Source organism: Phoxinus phoxinus (assembly GCF_949152265.1).
Source record: "Phoxinus phoxinus genome assembly, chromosome: 25".
Classification (NCBI taxonomy): Eukaryota; Metazoa; Chordata; class Actinopteri; order Cypriniformes; family Leuciscidae; genus Phoxinus; species Phoxinus phoxinus.
Window position 1 is genome coordinate 23,634,071 of NC_136900.1, and position 17,442 is coordinate 23,651,512.

The window sequence follows — 17,442 nt, forward strand, 5'->3', positions numbered from 1 at the left end:
GCCTTTATTACTGTGACTTCTCTTCAACAGTATTGACTTTAAGCCACTCCTAATCGGGTTTTGTGATGCTTCAGCGCAATTTTCAATTAGCGCTGAACATTGACATGTGACACATCACTAAAGAAGGAGATTAATATGAAGAGAAATGAACTGAGAGCTGAAAAGAAGAGAAGAGTGGTCTGTTTCTCTGCCAATGGCATCTTGTCCGACTTGAGCTTGCGAAAGAAAACCTGGTGCATGTCTTAAGCCAATGAACATGACAGACCACCCACCCACACACACACACACACACACACACACACACACACACATACACCCCCACACCCCAAGTGTACAACTGAGTCGCTTTCTGAAAGATCTTAAAGGAACAATATGTAGGATTTTTCGCCACCAGGGGTCGCTAATCTCTTACAATAACAAAGGCGTATATTGATGACGCAAAGCAAAGCGGAATTATGGATCTTGTCGTCAAGCTGATGGATCTTTTATGAATGAGTGAATACATGGATGTTTTTAACATGACTGTGAAGCAGTGCACGATTGCTAATGAGAGACGTAGCCTATACCAGCGCCACACGCAACGCGAGTCCCGCGGATTTAAAGGAATATGGACATTTCATTCTACCGAACTACACGCAAGTGCTGAATTACTACTCCCACAGTTTATTAGACGAATTAAACTTGTGAGGTAACGCAGCGCTGTCTCACTCGCTCTAACAGTTACACTATCACACTAAACGGCATTTGAGTGTGTTGAATGTTGTTAGTTAGGTTGTTTGTTAGCTGTATGAGACTAGCAGTAAGCTAGATCAACATTAAAATAACATACAGATCATATTCTAACATTTCATCATGTTGAACTATATAACATTGATTAGTTGTATGTACATTTGCTCACCTGTCTAATAAAGTACATGCAACACTCGCGTCTCTGTCAAGTCCAAGTTAGTCGCGGGGCTCTCGGCATCTCGAAAGATGTTGATCTTTGTTTTAGTCCTCTTTTTCTCTCAAAGTCTGCTTGCCATGGTCCATAATGTTTGAACAACAACAACAGCGTGAGCGTCCTGCTAGGCATAACCCAGTTGTCCACGTCTGTCGCCATGGTTACTATGGCAGTACGAGCAGAAAGCGAGGGTAACGCGGATATGACGCCATTGACTGGCGACTCCCTCACCCCTGCTCACACGCCCCGTTTCCTCGGTTAAAAACGCAATTTTCTCATGATTTACAAATAGTTGGAAACATTTGGGATATTGTAAGTAATCAACTAAACAAAATATATAACATTGGCCTAGTGTTTTTTGGATATTTTACTGCAAAAATCCTACATATTGTACCTTTAAGGAACCCACTTTTCTTTGTGAATGAATAATGTATCGTAAATAAATAAATGGTCTTCCTTAAAATACTAAGTCATGACACCCCTATGTTAAATTCCCATAGAGGCAGGCAGATTTTTGCATAGGGGTGTCATGACTTAGTATTTTAAGGAAGAGCATTTATTTATTTACGATACATTATTCATTCACAAAGAAAAGTGGTGTCCTTAAAGGTTGGAGTTTTCCTCATGTTTTAAATTAAGACATTAAGATCATTTTCCAAAAGATGATTTTTTTATTCCTCTTTTTAGTCAACTTTAGCATGGGTGTGTTCACTTATTCTAGGCACTGTATATACAGTCAACATGAAGTTGAAGTGGATTAAAAAAAAGTTAATCAAAGATGTCCTAAGACAAGAATGGGTATTGTTCATAATTCATTATTGTATAACATTTATGAAAGGTTGTGATCCACTTCAAATGTTGACACTACTGTGTATATATATATATATTAGAAAATACCATGAGATTAAAATGTCATAATCTTTGAAAATGAAATGTTGCCATTGATATCTCTCTGTTTCTCTCCAGCAGGAAGATGAGCGCAACGCTGGCACCGTTCATGACAAAGATCAAGCTGAAATCCGCAAGTTGCTCACGCAGAAGTACAAAAAGTTGCCATGGAAACCAGAGGTATGAGCATCATGCTTTACTTTATTTTTTGTCATTTTGCGTGTGACAATGACTCAACATCGCTCTCTTTTGTTTGCCAGCTGTGTAAGTTCCTAATGAGAACCTTCACTGAAGCTCTTAATAAGCACATGTTGGCCCGGACCATTTTCTGTAACATGCAATTTTGTGCAATGAACAAATTGCATTACTGTCAGATTTTAAAATCATCTGCAATATCTGCCAAGATTTAGCTCACATTTTCCGGGCTTAAGTTAGAGTGCTTATTAGTATTCAAAGTCTGAGTGTGGTTGTTCTTGTCATTTGACTTAATTACTGAACTGAAATTCTGCTCAACCTACTGGATAAAAGAAAATGCAAATTTGGAAAATCATAATCTCTTTCTGCTTTTTTTATTTGATTTGCCCCAGTATATTGGACCAAACAGTTGGGAGGATGATGTATTAAATTGGACGGTTTATCCGACTCCATTAAAGTGACATTATTGTCATAATTATTCCCGTTAGATAAAGTAAAAAGGGTTCCTCCTAAGCTGCTTATTTGAGAGCGCACAGGATTTATCTGAGTGCTCTGAACTGTGGGCATTTCAAACCATGAGGCTGCTAAACCAAACCACCACATGCACAATAATGAGTCAGAGCCGCTATATAAATCACTATGAATGAGGGCAGGTGAATTAGATGTACCATTTTAAAATAATAGCGTAGAGATGGAGAGAATGCTGTGGGCGAATGGCAGCGGTTTGTTTGCATGGGCATTATGGATGTGATGGCATCTGTTCCCTGAGGTCCAGTTAATGCAGTCTAACTCTAACTATATACAGCTATTGGCACAGTAAACACCAAAGTAAGATACAAGGTATTTACCAATTGTACTGTTGCTGAAGTCTAGTATCGAGCTTTGCGGCTGATTGTCCGTGAAAGTGAACATTCGGAGAGGACGTGCCACTTCGATGCCTCCGGTGTGGACGGATCCGGCAGTTCCAGCATCACAAAATATCCCTGATGTGCTTTACTGAGACCTTCACAAAGGCCAGTCCTGAAACCCACTGAACAAACTTTTTTTTCCAACGCTGACTTGTGTCCAGACTCATCTGGAAAGAAACCATCATATCAATAAACATGGATAATTTCAAATGCACACTGCAGTTATCAGATTTTAACGTATTCATTTTCTGTTCATATTTCAGCCTATTTTCAAAGGGCTACACCAATATTAAAATGTTATTGTCAATATTAATAGTATATGCCATAAAATTTAAAATAATAATACACACTATAAATACATAATAGTTTTAAGTGCTAGACGTTTATTTAAGCATCACGACATGCATTAATGAACAGTATGAACAAATTATACAATTTGAATTGTGCTAAAGATTACATTTAACAATGTTAAAATATTAACTTTAAGTGAGTGTTAGATGACTGCAATTGCATTTCTACTGTTTCATTATTTTTGATTGTTATTCTAGTGCACCTGAGACACAGTGATGGATTAATTGACTGTTGCTGTCAGACTCGCTAAAATGGAGAGTGACGCAAGTAGCTTTGCAAGTAGGACTTTTCTCCCCCACCTTCACCTGAAGTGGAGGATGTTGAATTGTCTGTGGACACAGGGCCAGAGCCATATCAATTCGAGTCGCTGGCTCAAACTGTGGTCTTAACTCCCGCATCGCGTTCGGCATCCGACGATGCTAGCGGAGCAGCCGCGCAAGAGAGAATGGGGCCAGTCTCTGAGTGGTAAAATATTAGCATTATGGCTAAATTAGGCTAATTTTAATAGCAAATGCTAACAAACTATCAAAATTATGGAAAGAAATATCCAGCAAAATGCACCGGCGCGTTTGTCGACACCAGAGGGTTAACTTTAGCCTAATAGGAAGGAACATAAATTGTGATTAAAAATATATGAAAAATATATCATGACGCCGCTGCGGTGGTGGAGTCCATGCAGGAGGAGCAGCGTTTGGCACTGCGTCGCTCTTCAGCGCGAGCTGTGTGGAGAAGCCCATCTCCACCTCCACTGCGTTGGAGAAGCAATCCCGCGTAAAATAATTCTAACAATACTAACAACACTAACAACTATGCTAATTAACTACCTAGGCTACACAAAATAATCGAAATAACTATATAAATGCTATGCTAACTAGATGCTAATATACGCTATCCTGATTGTTTTCAATACTCGTTTTTTTTAATACTTTTTTTAATACTTTTTTTTTTTTTTTTTTCCATTAGGTCACCTGATGGAGTTTTAGGTCACCATTGGGTCACCTGATGGAGTTTTTCGTTTCCTTGCCACTGTTGCCTTTGGCTTGCTCAGTTGGGGATATTCAATTTAATGAATCAATCAATATTACTATTGATTAGCATTACCAAACATGGACGTTTTATTATTATTTTAATTTAATACTGTGAAGCTGCTTTGATACAATCTGTATTGTGAAAAGCGCTATACAAATATTCTTGACTTGACTTGACTTGACTCGTAATTCCAACTCCTGACTCAACCAGATGCTTTTATACCAGGGGCGGCCAAGAGCGTGGTGAGCTCGCCCCAAGGGCGTGACAGAGTACCGTCACAGAGTTCACTACGTCACAGAGTTACCCCTACTTCAGGAGCTTTCCGTTTAGCCTGAAGAGGGCAGCACTCAGACGTTTTTACACCATATATTTGAAAATTAAAACACTTTATACCCAAATGTAAAAAAACGTACTCGAATCAATGAACAGCATTTATGAAGCTCCATTCTTACAGATCATTAACTAAAAAAAGTTGTTTTAGTGTTTAGTTACCCTTTAACAATATCAACACTGCTCAAAGTATTGTTGAATTTTAACATTGGTCATAGAAAGAAAAAAATACTAATAATATTAATGCATCCTTATGATAATAGACTTGATTTCTTGAATGATTTCTTAACAGAGTCCTAACTACTAATACAATTACATATACAATTAAATATAGGCTAAAATATATGCAATATGGAACATTACCAACAAAAAAAAATGCATATATCGCTAATATATATATATATTATTATCTGACTGCTGAAAACTGTATTAGTAGTGTTCTTTATATGTTTGCAGCTTTTGCTTTTCTCCTGTGTTAGGCACTGAATGTTGTGTTAAGCGTCAGCCCCAGTTGCTTCTGGGAGAATGGATGGCCGGTCCCTGACAGGTCTCACAGGCCGTGTTATTTATAGGAGGGAACACAAGTGATAGCCAGCCGAATAACAGCCCCTGAGTTCAGGCAGATGTTCACAGCTTAGCAAAGCAAACAGAGGCTGATATCGCTTCAAATTAGAGCAATTAATTCCCCAAACTCGTGACAAGAGGTATGGCTTGTGGTGTTGTGAGATCATTGGCAAAGTCGGCTGTTCTGATTGGCCTTTCACTCAACCAATGAGAGACAACGATGAAAAAAGATGGACAGACCTTGAACCCTTCATGAAGAGAGATGAAGGTGCGAGGGTAAGGAGAACGGATTGATGGAGGATTGACGGTAATGGGCACCGAAGCCATTAGCAGGACTACAGGCAATAGACGGTGTGTTGAATTTATGGCGCTTTATAGATTAACTGCAACGGCAGTGGGCTGCATGATACGTCAGTTTCATATAGAAGACTTTGACCTCTGCCCTTCACTGCTCGGATTCATTTCCACATTTCTGCCTTTGTGCTAAGAGCATCATTGCTTTTTTTCCTCCTCTGAGGATGATATTCGTTTCCTTCTTTGAGGAACTCTCTTTAGTCTCCCAGTTGCCAGTAAATGACAGTGCTGACAGCCGTTATCCAAAGCCATTATGTGTCATTAGAGATTTGAGAAAATTGTGAGCATCAGCAACTTCCCATCGAGTTATTACAGTACAGTCACGAAGACCAGAGCTGCTATAACTGTATTATATCTATGATGTCGCCCCATCCACCGCCAAACATCTTTTGTAGCAGCAGAACTACATATTGTCTAAATTGGCTAGTCAGTGGGCTTCCTAAATGGTTAGCTTAATAATTGGTCTTTAGGAAGTACTGAATGGTTTGGCAAGTTAGTGACCCTGATTTGACATGGTCATGTGTGTGATGCTGGCCAATAGTAAGCCTCCGTTCTGACGTACAACGTATTCGCGTCGCTTGATTTCAGACACTGAGTGCGCCGGAAGGACTGACGCTTTTGCTTAGTTTGTGCTTGCTGTATAATAACTATTTGACACTTAACAAACTAGCAGCTTCAGTAGTAATGAAAAGATTTATCTTGAATTCTGTCATGGAAAGGATCAATAAACCTCAATTTAATAATCAATTAAAAAGGTATTTATACCTGTATATTATTTTGCTGCAGCCACATTGGAGCATTGGTTTGGAAAATGAATGGATGGATGATTCAGTTGCGGTCGCCATCTTCTGGTTAGAAGCGGGAATTCATTTGACGCAACCGTCACAGTGCATTATGGGTATTCTCTAGCCGTTGAGTGTACATTGAGGTGCATTATGGGATTGAATGAATGCACTCGATAACGTCCACTATGGTTTCGGACACCACTACAAATGGCTGTTCCATCGAATAGTGCCGTATTTATGGGTATGGGGGTGATTTTGAACTGTCACGTTCAACAGTCCTGGTGAACATTCCCACCAATAAGACCACCAGGTCCAACACTATTAGCGAAACAAGCTAATAGCTCCAAAAGAACACTTTAGCACCCTCCATACTGTATATACAGTAGTGGCCAAAACGTCCAGCCTAGGAAAATTGACTTCTTCACCCTTTACTATTTTTTCGTTTATTTTTTTATTGCATGGTTGTGCTTGGAGTCAATTGTTTTATTTGTGAAATTACAATAAAACATGTCAAATTGTGCGGAGATTTTTGGTCTCGGCAGGCTATTACCGTCGTAGTTTTATCAGAAATATGGTTAACCGTTGTGTCTGGGGCGTTTGTAACACAGATACGCGTTTCCCAGAGAGGTTTTTTCCCTTCCCAAAACCGAAGTCAAATCCTGACAAGTGTCGTCTTTGGATTAAACTGTGTGGACGTCCTCAGTCAGCGAAACCCCTCAAGATCAACAACACACTTTTGTCTCTAAGATACATTTAGCTTTTAACCTTACTGTGAAGTTACACTAGTTAGACAGTTTTATGCTGGTTTAGGTCATGACTTCGGTTCTCTACCCTAATTGTTGATACGCTAGCACACGCTGCTAATAAACACAACTTTATACTCGCGTAGTCCGTTTGCTTTGTAATAACGATTATAGAAGTGAATAGAGACCCAGCTCTGCATGAACAGTGTTGCTCCTGATATTGTGAGTCCCAGTCTCCGTCTCCATTAGGATATGCGCTGGGTCAGTTTTTGACTGTGACCGTTATGCTTTTGCCTCTATTTGGATCTTGTTGTTGCTTGCGTTTATGTCTTGAATATAGCCTTCGAACGCACACTGCAGCTTTTGCCTACTTCTATCGGACACTTTATTTGCTGATTTATAAAAGTTTGATCAAAGTTCAGCAGGAAGAGCCGTCACAGCATAAGCCATGTTGATACCAAACCAGAGCCCAGATGAAGTTGACGGACGTAGCAACAGTAACTAAGGGGGGCGGGGCTTAGTCAAGGGTGAATTGCTGTGGGGTGTTGGGTGACTTGAGACATCCCCGATCAGCTCGTTGTTTGTTGGTGGACTAGCCGACCATTTTGGCCTCTCCCACAAATGGGAACGTGGCGTACTGTCTAGACCGACTCGAGAGAGCAATTCTGCATTCGATGCCCACAGATGCATGTCTCTGATGCCCGATCCCAGAGGCATTATGGGTGACAAATGGTGGCATTGCTTGTCATTCTGAGCGTTGGTGGATCGTTTGTCTATGTCACACACGAGCCTGCTTTCGTGGAACGTGATTCCTCCGTGGGTTGCTGTTGGGCTTGAGACAGGAGGTGTTTTGAAGTGTCTGGTGTTGAGAGGATTTAGATCAATGGGCCTCATCTGGACTGACAGAGAAAAGTGAAGGTCAGATGCGTTTTTAGACGCACTCATGGGATGTGAGGTTTGCTCTTAGAAATACAATAGGCTCCAGGGAAAAAGAAAAATATTACTCTGGTGATTCTTTGTGCTGGAACAGAGACATCTTTTCTGGCTCTGTAAAGTTAACATGGTGTGATTTTTCTGACCGGTGTGTGATTCTCATTTTGTAGCATGTGAACCCTACCAAAAATCCCCAAACACAACCACTCTCATGGGACGTTAACTGCAGTTGCAGTGACAAAGTGATCACTAGACATTCATTTTACTTCTGTAGCCTATATAAAACTAAATAAATTCCAGCCAGATAAGACAATTATTTTCATAGCATAGATTAGCATTTATAGCAATACTGATGCGACAGGGTGATCCAAGCCAACACAAAATAAATATGTTCTAAGTAATTTTCCTAACGTTACCATTAAGTAATAAAAACTTTATTTCTAAGTGTTTTTTAAATGTTTTAAAAATGTGGTTATGCGAGCGTTAAGGAAACATTCCATTATATCACTTTGCAAACATTTTGGGAACGTTTTTTTAAACGTTATGAAACAAGTAAAACATTAAACGAATGCCCAACTGAAATGTTTCAGAAAATGTTCTATGAACGATGTATTTTTATAATGATACTTTTGTGCTTACGTTTTGAGAACATTATTAACCCCTGATATTGGCCATTACATATTTAAAACAGTAATATCCTAAACCTAAACTAATCTTGACAAACTATATGGCAATTGAAAGCTTATAGTTTACATATTTGGTGACTGATTTGGTGATCAAAATAAATTACAGAGGAGCAGTAATTTATCAATTTGCAACAAGAATATGTTCATACTCCTAAGGCGTGTTCAGACCTTTATTTTGAAATAGTGATGAACATGAAAAATCATGAAAGAATGGTAGAAACCTCAGTTTGTTTTCATGCCAAGAGTTCAAAAGATTGCATCCATTCAATTGGTTTAGAAAAAAAGGTCTGGAAATGTTTTAAATATAAAGAAAACAATTATAGATTCAGAATTTGTGATGTGGCAGCGAGCTATAATGCACATACGGGATCTTTTGTGTTTCTTAGAGGTTGAAATCATTTTAAAATATGCCAAACTTCCAACACTACTTCTGAATAGGATGTCTACTTCATAAATTGTATGAAAATTGTAAAAATTATGGTTCAGACTCAAACCACATATGGAGATGGAGGCGCACTTATATGGGCAGTAATGTAAACTAGTGGAAAAGTGTGGTACTGAGCCCAAACTAAATCTCACTGAACGCTTATTTTTTTAGATATTCCCCTAAAATTTGAAACATAACTTGTTCAGATTTTTGGCTTTGATTTTTATTTTTTTTGCATTCTTACAGTCCTCCAGGTTTTGAAAATATATATTTTATATAAAATATGAATAATTAAATGTTTAACATTGTACATTTTCATAAACTCAAACTTCTATAACTTTTTTTCTGTTTATTTCACATCTACAGAAATCTGCCAAATGTCTTCTTTAAAACAAGACCAATCTTACATCTATATTCCAAAGCATTCTTGAATTACAACCAGTTCGGAATGTGCATTTTCATGTCTATTAAAAACGCTTTTAAAGCCCAGGCAACTTTGAACGAACATTCTGTTAATGTTCCTGGAAGAACGTTTGCTCATAACTTTGAGAGAACCTTGCCAGAAAGCCAGCCCGTGTTCTGAGAGCGTCCCCTGTTCGCTGGGATGTCGGTATTCTTCCAGAGGCTGTGTAACATTAATCTGAGGAGCGGACTCTCTTACTTCGTCTTCCCAAATACAGTTCATTAGCCGGTTCTGGGAAGCAGCAGAGTTCCCATTAATGCATTAATGAGAGCGTTTGATTACTATATCATCAATCAATATAAGGCCATGTGACATCATAAAGGACACAGATGAGTGATCGTTTGAGAGATCGATCAGTGGATACATAAAAGCAACACACTCAACAAACAATCCAGTTGATATATGCCATTTCATATTTCCTATATTGTGTATTGAATGACATTTTTATGGTTTCTCCAGGTTTCATGCGATACAACTTTAATGAAAACCTGTTGTGAAAAGAATTATGTTTAGTCAGAAGAAAAAGCATTTGGGCCAAATAGGTTGTGTAATGATGCTTTGCATCACAGGAAAAAAAATTACATTCACATTTATTTTTTAAATGTTTTAAAATAGAATGCAGTTCTTTAAAATGTAATAATATTTCACTAAATTACTGTTTCTATTTTTTGATCAAATAAATGCAGCCTTGGTGAACTCCTTGTATTTGTAGTCCTGTGCCAGTTTGTCATCATATATACTGTGTATATATATATATATATATATATATATATATATATATATATATATATATATATATATATATATGTGTGTGTGTGTGTTTGACCCTGGACCACGAAACCAGTCATAAGTCGCACGGGTATATTTGTGGCAATAGCCAACAAAACACACTGATTTTTCTTTTATGCCAAAAATCATTAGGATATTAGGTAAAGATCATGTTCCATGAAGATATTTTGTAAATTTCTTTTTTAAATTTGTGAACAAAAATGGACAACTTTAAAGGTGAACTATGCAGGTTTTTTACCTTATCTGAACAGCTTCAGAGTCATTGGAATGGTTATATAATTTTTTCCGGGTTGAATGGTGGTCGTCTCGCACCCCCCTATCGCCTGTGAGCGGAAAAAACACACTTGCAACTTTGGGCCGCCGGCCGCCGCGTCAGGAAGTATCGTGTGATATCAGCTCTCGCGATGTAACGAATTGCTTTACAACATAAAAAAAATCTGCTAAAATTCTGTCATTATTGCGCTCCCTTACGCTGTTCGAACCCGAATGAAGAAGACGTTGTAAAGAACGTCCCGTCTACTTTGATGTCGTTGATCTACTAGCCTCTGGCTAATTGTCAGATATCTATTCCGAAGCTGTAGGGGGAGCTCTATAGAAAAACATGCGAGCAAAAAGCGAGAATAAAGCGAAGAAATTCCCAAAACTGCATAGCTCTGCTTTAAAGCCGATTTTATCAATATTTCGATTTTTTTGCACCCGATTCCAGATTTTCAAATAGTTGTATCTCGGCCAAATATTGTCCTATCCTAACAACCCATACATCAATGGAAAGCTTATTTATTCTGATTTCAGATGATGTATAAATCTCAATTTTTTAAAAATTACACATAACGTCCAGGGTCAAATATATACATACAGTATATACCCTGTTCCTTTTACCTTGTCCAGTCCTGCCTTGTCCAGATGCCGGGGTAGTTTTTATAGTTTTGTTTAATTTTTTTGTCAAATAAAAGCCCCTTTTCCTCACCAAACCCTGACATTTGTTTGCAGATTCCCTTGCTATTATATTTTGGATCTAATGCAGTGACCTTCAAACAAGTTTAAGTGCGGCTTAAGTGTCCAAATAATTTCGGGGCGACTGCATTAACTGAAGCATAACAAGAACTAGCATGTTCAGAAGGTCAGTCTTGTCTCTCCAAGTCACATTGAGCTGTTGAAGAGCTGCGTAAGTCAGATTCTTGAATCAGATTCAGTGCCGTGACCGATCCACACAACCCCCTGTGAGCAAGACTGGAATAAGAATAAACATTATTAAAGAGCAAATGTTTCAAATGCATGTAGTGGGAACTGTGGATTCTCTGATTCGCTGATCCATTTCCCAAAGTGAAACTCTTTTCAATGTGGCGATCTTCAAGTTCAACTCAATGATTCACTGATCCGGCTGCAGTGGTTCTGGAGTTAACGGCTCTCTGGCGAGAACGAATATCAATGAATAACGACTTTAAATCTCAGTCTGTTTATTGCACAAAGCTCTCATGTGACTTCAGGATACTTGAAATTTACAATTTAGTTACTGTTGCATTTCATTGCTTTTTGGCGTAGCAATGAATCTTTCAATCAATCAAGTGCACAGGAGATATTACATGAAGATTATATAAACGTTGAAGACAGCTGCCATATTTACCCATGAAGCCGATTGAGTTTAATCAAAACCTCTCTATAAAAATCCCGTGGTTTTAAACAAGAATGGCACTCTATGAAAATACAGTATGTTCTGCTTGATGGTGTTTATTTATAGCAGTGGAATCGCAGGGTTAATCTCTGTGGCCTAGTTTGTGGGCTGGTACCGAGGATAAAAGCTCACAGCACGAATGAGAGACTGACTCACTGAATTCGACAGGATACGCAATAAAACAGTTGCGAGAATTGAATCAAAGTGCACATTATTGATGCTTGTATCATTCCCGGTGGTTGGATATGTGCAGAAACAGAAACTATTTTCAGACTATTCTTGTATGTTGGAAACTTTAATTTCTCCAAGTAGAAATTCTGGGCGAGTGTAGACATCTCCATTAAATGAGAACTAAACCTCTGAACAACCATCGTAAACAAGCAATGAATCACCCAAAAAAGATGGATATACTGTAGACAATTGGATAAAAAAAATGGAGCCCTGTCAATCCGTGTTATATCACAGCCTTGAAGCTATTTTTGCAGTTTTGTTTGGGTTTGAACATAGTAATCTACAAACTCTCATTTCAAAAGAGCCAAATATATTTATATTTATATTTTTGCATGATTTGACTCCTGGAAAGGCCTTGAAATTGCATCACCAACTACTTCAAGCTTTCTCAGCAAGAAGCCCACCATCCCTCCTGTGCCCGAGGTCAGTTACCGAAAGTACTATTAGATAAAGTACAGAACTGATGGGTTGACCGAGTTCACCTCAACTGTGATGGTCAGGAACATTTGTACATCAAAGATTCATTGCAAACTGATGCAACCAAACTTTCTCCAGTTCATGAAACTGAATGAATTTTCCTCCGGTTCCTCAACCGCAAGGTGCCTTTATCCTGAGTCTCAGTGGTGTGTGCAAATGTGGTGTGTAACAGAATTGTGCTTCTGATCTTCTCGTATTGATCGCGTTTAGAGAATTCGCCGAGGGAGAGAAAAGAATCAATTTCACGCCAACAGCAAGGAATAAACAATAACTCCCAGTTCTCTTCTGTCTGCCCGAGTCTAATGTCTTCTGACAGGCACCAAATACCAGGAATAAAATATACTCGGTTGAAAGTGTAGCCGGCTGTCTAATGTGAATATGTCGGTTCTATTTGTCGGGCTTAAAAAGCTTAACTGACATCGGTGAGAGGAGGCATTCTCAGTATTGTACGTGGTCATCCGTGCTTTAGCATGCTAACTGATGCTAATCGCTTGTGACGCGCCCCATCAGAAGCGAGCGCCGCGAGCGCTTTCTGAAACGATCGGATTTTTCTACTGGGCTGGAAAATGTTCTCGTTTTCCTCCCTTTAGCTTCGGGCTGTAACACCTCTGATGTTCTCCGCATCTGTGTTTGTTGTGTTTTTTTAGGGGAAGGCCTGTAGACGCTCCGTTGAGCGTGTGGAACAATGTGCCAGAACACCAGTCATCTAAATAGCTTGTGTTTTATTCATGCTTAACTCCCTGTGGATCAAAATATGGAGGTTCAGTCCTGTTGAGGTCACTCAGCAGCGGTCAGTACAGGATTAGATCTACGTCCCTTCTTCTCACGGATCTTCAGCGGTTTGGTGACTCAATCCCTAGTGTCATTCAGATATAAATCTCATAATACTGCAGAGGTTTGCTAAAAATCGTGGTTATTTTTGATAAAAGACTATAGAGTGCTGCAGGGATGGGGTTTTTAAGCATCAACCTGTTTCCATTGACAAAAACCCAATAGGATTTTTCCATTGGCTTTTGGATTGTTGCAGAAAATAAGCTTTGTGAGATACAAAAATGTGATTCTTACACGTTTTGTTCATAATTTTCACCAATGAACACAACTTTTATGAATTTTGAAGCCTAAATACAATCACCTGAAGTAATGTAGGCATTAAACGAACTACTGAGGTATTTGTCTAAGCAATATTGTAGTATCTAATTTATGTCAAATTATGTCATTTATTTGATCATTTATGCATATGGTAATTTGTGACAGCATTACGCTGAATAATATTTGGCTGGAAAAAAAAAAACGTTTGGTCTCGGTACGATTTTTTTTAAAGAGTCTCTTTTGCTCAACAAGGCTGCATTTATTTGATCAATCTGATTTAAAAAAACGTAATATGCTGAAATATTATGACAATTTGAATTTTATTTTTATTTGAATACATTATAAAATGTAATTTATTCCTGTGATCAAAGCTGAATTTTCAGCATCATTACTCCAGTCTTTAGTGTCACATGATCCTTCAGAAAGCATTATAATATGCAGATATGATCCTCAATAAACATTTCTGATTATCATCGATGTTGAAAACTGCTTTCTACTTTTGTGGTGACAGTGATACTTTCTTTTCAGGATTCTGTTATGAATAGAAAGTTCAAATGAACAGCGTTTATTTGAAATAGAAACCTTTTGTAACATTATAAATGTCTTTACTGTCACTTTTGATTAATTTAATGCCCCCTTTACTGAATAAAAGCATTAATTTCTTTTTTTTTTTACTTTTGAGGTCAGTATATATTACAGTGATTGTATTGAGGTTCAGCACAGTTTTTGGTTCACTTCACCAGTGTCTGAGAAAGTAATCTTTATTCATGTCTTCTTGCAGTTTAAAGGTCAAGCGAACCTCCACGTGTTTGAAGACTGGTGTGGCTCCTCAGTCGCTCAGCTCAGGAAGAACCTGCATTTTCCTCTCTACCCCCATGTGAGTATGAATATTCAAGTCTAGAACTATTCTGCTATTTTATCAGCATAACAAGTTGAGCGAATAAAAAATTATGTTTGTTTTTTTTTGTCCCTCTTTTGCTGTAATGAGCTATAGCTAAAATTAACGAAACCCAACGATTACTGTATGTTCTCCAGCATCATTTGAAAATGATCCGAAGAGTTTACATGAAGGTCTCAGACGCTTGAACACTTGGATATGTCTTTTTGTTATTTTCTCAAGAATGTGTTCATGTATACTTCAAAACTCCCATAGACCAGATCACATATTCATGTATTCTTGGGTGAAGGGTAGATGAAATTGGTTTGTCTATTGTCCTGGAGCGGCTATAACTCAAACTCCCATCTCAAGAGACATGTGTGGTCATATTCACCTCATGCGTTTATAGCGGGAAAACAGTGGGAACATATCTTAAAGTCCCCCTGTAGTCAATAATTGTATCCCTTAAAACTCTACGTTGGTCACCATAATGACATATTTAAAGCCTTAAAATAGCTTGAATGTAACTCGACACCCTTGCCTCGTTTAGTATGCGTGGTTCTATGAATATGCAAATGAGCCCCGCCTCCACTCACTCACTCACTCAGAGATCCACTGGTTGACGATCACACGTTGATCTGATTGGTTACAAGGTAGTGTGTGACGTCAGAAACACCAGCGATTTCAAACCGTGTTTTTGAGACTGTCTTTGGTTCACTGCAGTTTTAAGCAGAAAATACTCAGCAATGCTGTCGACTTATGAATTTACACATGCACAGTATATCTGCGATGAGATATTAAAAAAATAATCTTCAATTATAATGTTGAAACAGTTTGTACTCTTTTGATTGGCCCCGTGGCCAGCTTTAAAGAGGACCATTTGTTTTTAGATGACTGAGTTAATTATTAATATCAACACGTTAATTATTGAGTATCTGTTTATCTTGTATGATTTATGAGATAGAGCATACTGTTATGGTTATGTAGATCAAAAGGGAAACAGAATAATGCTACAAAAGGGGGAAATATGCCTAAAACGGGGACATGATGCTATAGACAGTCATTGGTATGATAAACGTCAGTAGGGATAATCGAAAGCATGTTGTTTTGGTTTAAACGGCGGCTGTCGTGATGATATGAGAAAAACATAATTGAGTTTTCGAGTAATGTGACAGTGTTGTGTTTGGTCAGATAGGCATTTTAAAACACCAGCACACGTCTCGCTCTACAGCGCCGTGGATTTGCATGGGGAGCTTAGTGAAGCGTAACTGAAACGGTGGAGAGTAAATATTAGCAGAAAGCTGGGTAAACACGCAGCTATGTGATCGTTGGGAGGAATTTGCTCTTTAGAAGAACTTGTCAGTGTGTTTCGCTCAGTTGGAAAACTCTTTTCTCTTTCGTGAAAACTAGATTTTTAGAGTTCTACAGACAAATGCAATCTAAAACATATTTTAGTGGACATAAATGTGTTTAAAATGTACATCTATCTTGATGACTAATCTTGTGTCCATATTTCTGTCCAATCAAATGCTCTCTAAACACAAACACACCTCCCCCAATACCAACTGCTGAAGGCCCTGTTTACACGAGAACACTCGCTGCTGAAAACGTACAAATATTTTATGGGATGTGCCTTTCGTTTACACGGCGACGGCGTTTTTGTGGCTTAAAAACGCAACAAAGTGAAACCACCCTCCAGAGTGGAGATCTTAAAAACGCTCCACCGCCGCGTTCCCGTCTAAAGGGTAAAAACGGAAAAAACGCAAAAGTCTGCTAGACAGTGAAGGCGTCGTGCACGCGTTTACGTCATAGGCATGCACCAGGAAAATAACAAAACATTATCAAACTAAAATATAGTATTAATTTCATTGACAAAAATAAAATAAACAATTCTGTCATTTTTGAGCGACGCTCGCGAGCAGCGAGAGTTAAAGCAGCAGCTTTACCGTATTAAACATGAAAAACTGTGTCAGCGTCTCTTTCACTTTCAGTGCTTCACATCGCCACCTAGCCGTCTGGAGTGCACACTACATCCAATCTCACACACTTGTGCGTCACCATATGCACACAGATTTCCCCCCATAACACTCGTCTAAACGCAGAATAAACAGTGATAACGCAACGCCACTTTTGCGTTTTCTCTTCAGATCGTTTCCGTGTAAACATAGCCTAAATAAGCTGCAAATCAGGTTACATGGCTTGGCTGTGATGTAATTAAAATCTATTGGCCTTTATTTAAAATGAATGAGCCCTTCGATATGCCCCGCCCCATAGGAAATGTTCACTGGAAATAAATTTATGCAAGTAATGAAACTGTGCTTGTTGATCGGTTTCATTGGATCTTTAAAGGGACAGTTCACCCAAAAAAAATTTAATCCTGTCATTATTTACTCACCCTCAAATTGTTCTAAACCTGCAAGAAGTTATTTTTTCTGCTGAACATAAAATAAGATATTTTGACGAATGTTGGTAACCAGACGGTTGCTGGTTCCCATTGACTTCCATAGTATAGAAAAACCAGGAACTGTCTGGTTACTGACATTCTTCAAAATATCTTCTTTTGTGTTCAGCAGAAAAAATTAATTCATACAGGTTTGGAACAACTTAAGGGTGATTAAATGATTCAATTTTACTTCATTTTTAGTGTAAATTTGTAAATTTTTGGTGTAAATGCTTCAAGTGTAAATTTAGTACAAGTAAAATATGCA

General features: G+C 38.3%; 1 protein-coding gene across 2 annotated transcripts in view; it reads left to right on the forward strand.

Moving 5' to 3' along the window:
• The window catches only part of b4galnt4a (beta-1,4-N-acetyl-galactosaminyl transferase 4a), a 153,299-nt gene that overhangs the window by 76,144 nt on the left and 59,713 nt on the right, over nucleotides 1-17,442 (forward strand). For both annotated transcript variants that reach the window (XM_079604636.1, XM_079604637.1), the window contains exons 3-4: nucleotides 1,910-2,011; nucleotides 14,639-14,734. In XM_079604636.1, coding sequence (XP_079460762.1) covers nucleotides 1,910-2,011; nucleotides 14,639-14,734 — 198 coding nt within the window. The remainder of the gene's footprint in view (nucleotides 1-1,909; nucleotides 2,012-14,638; nucleotides 14,735-17,442) is intronic.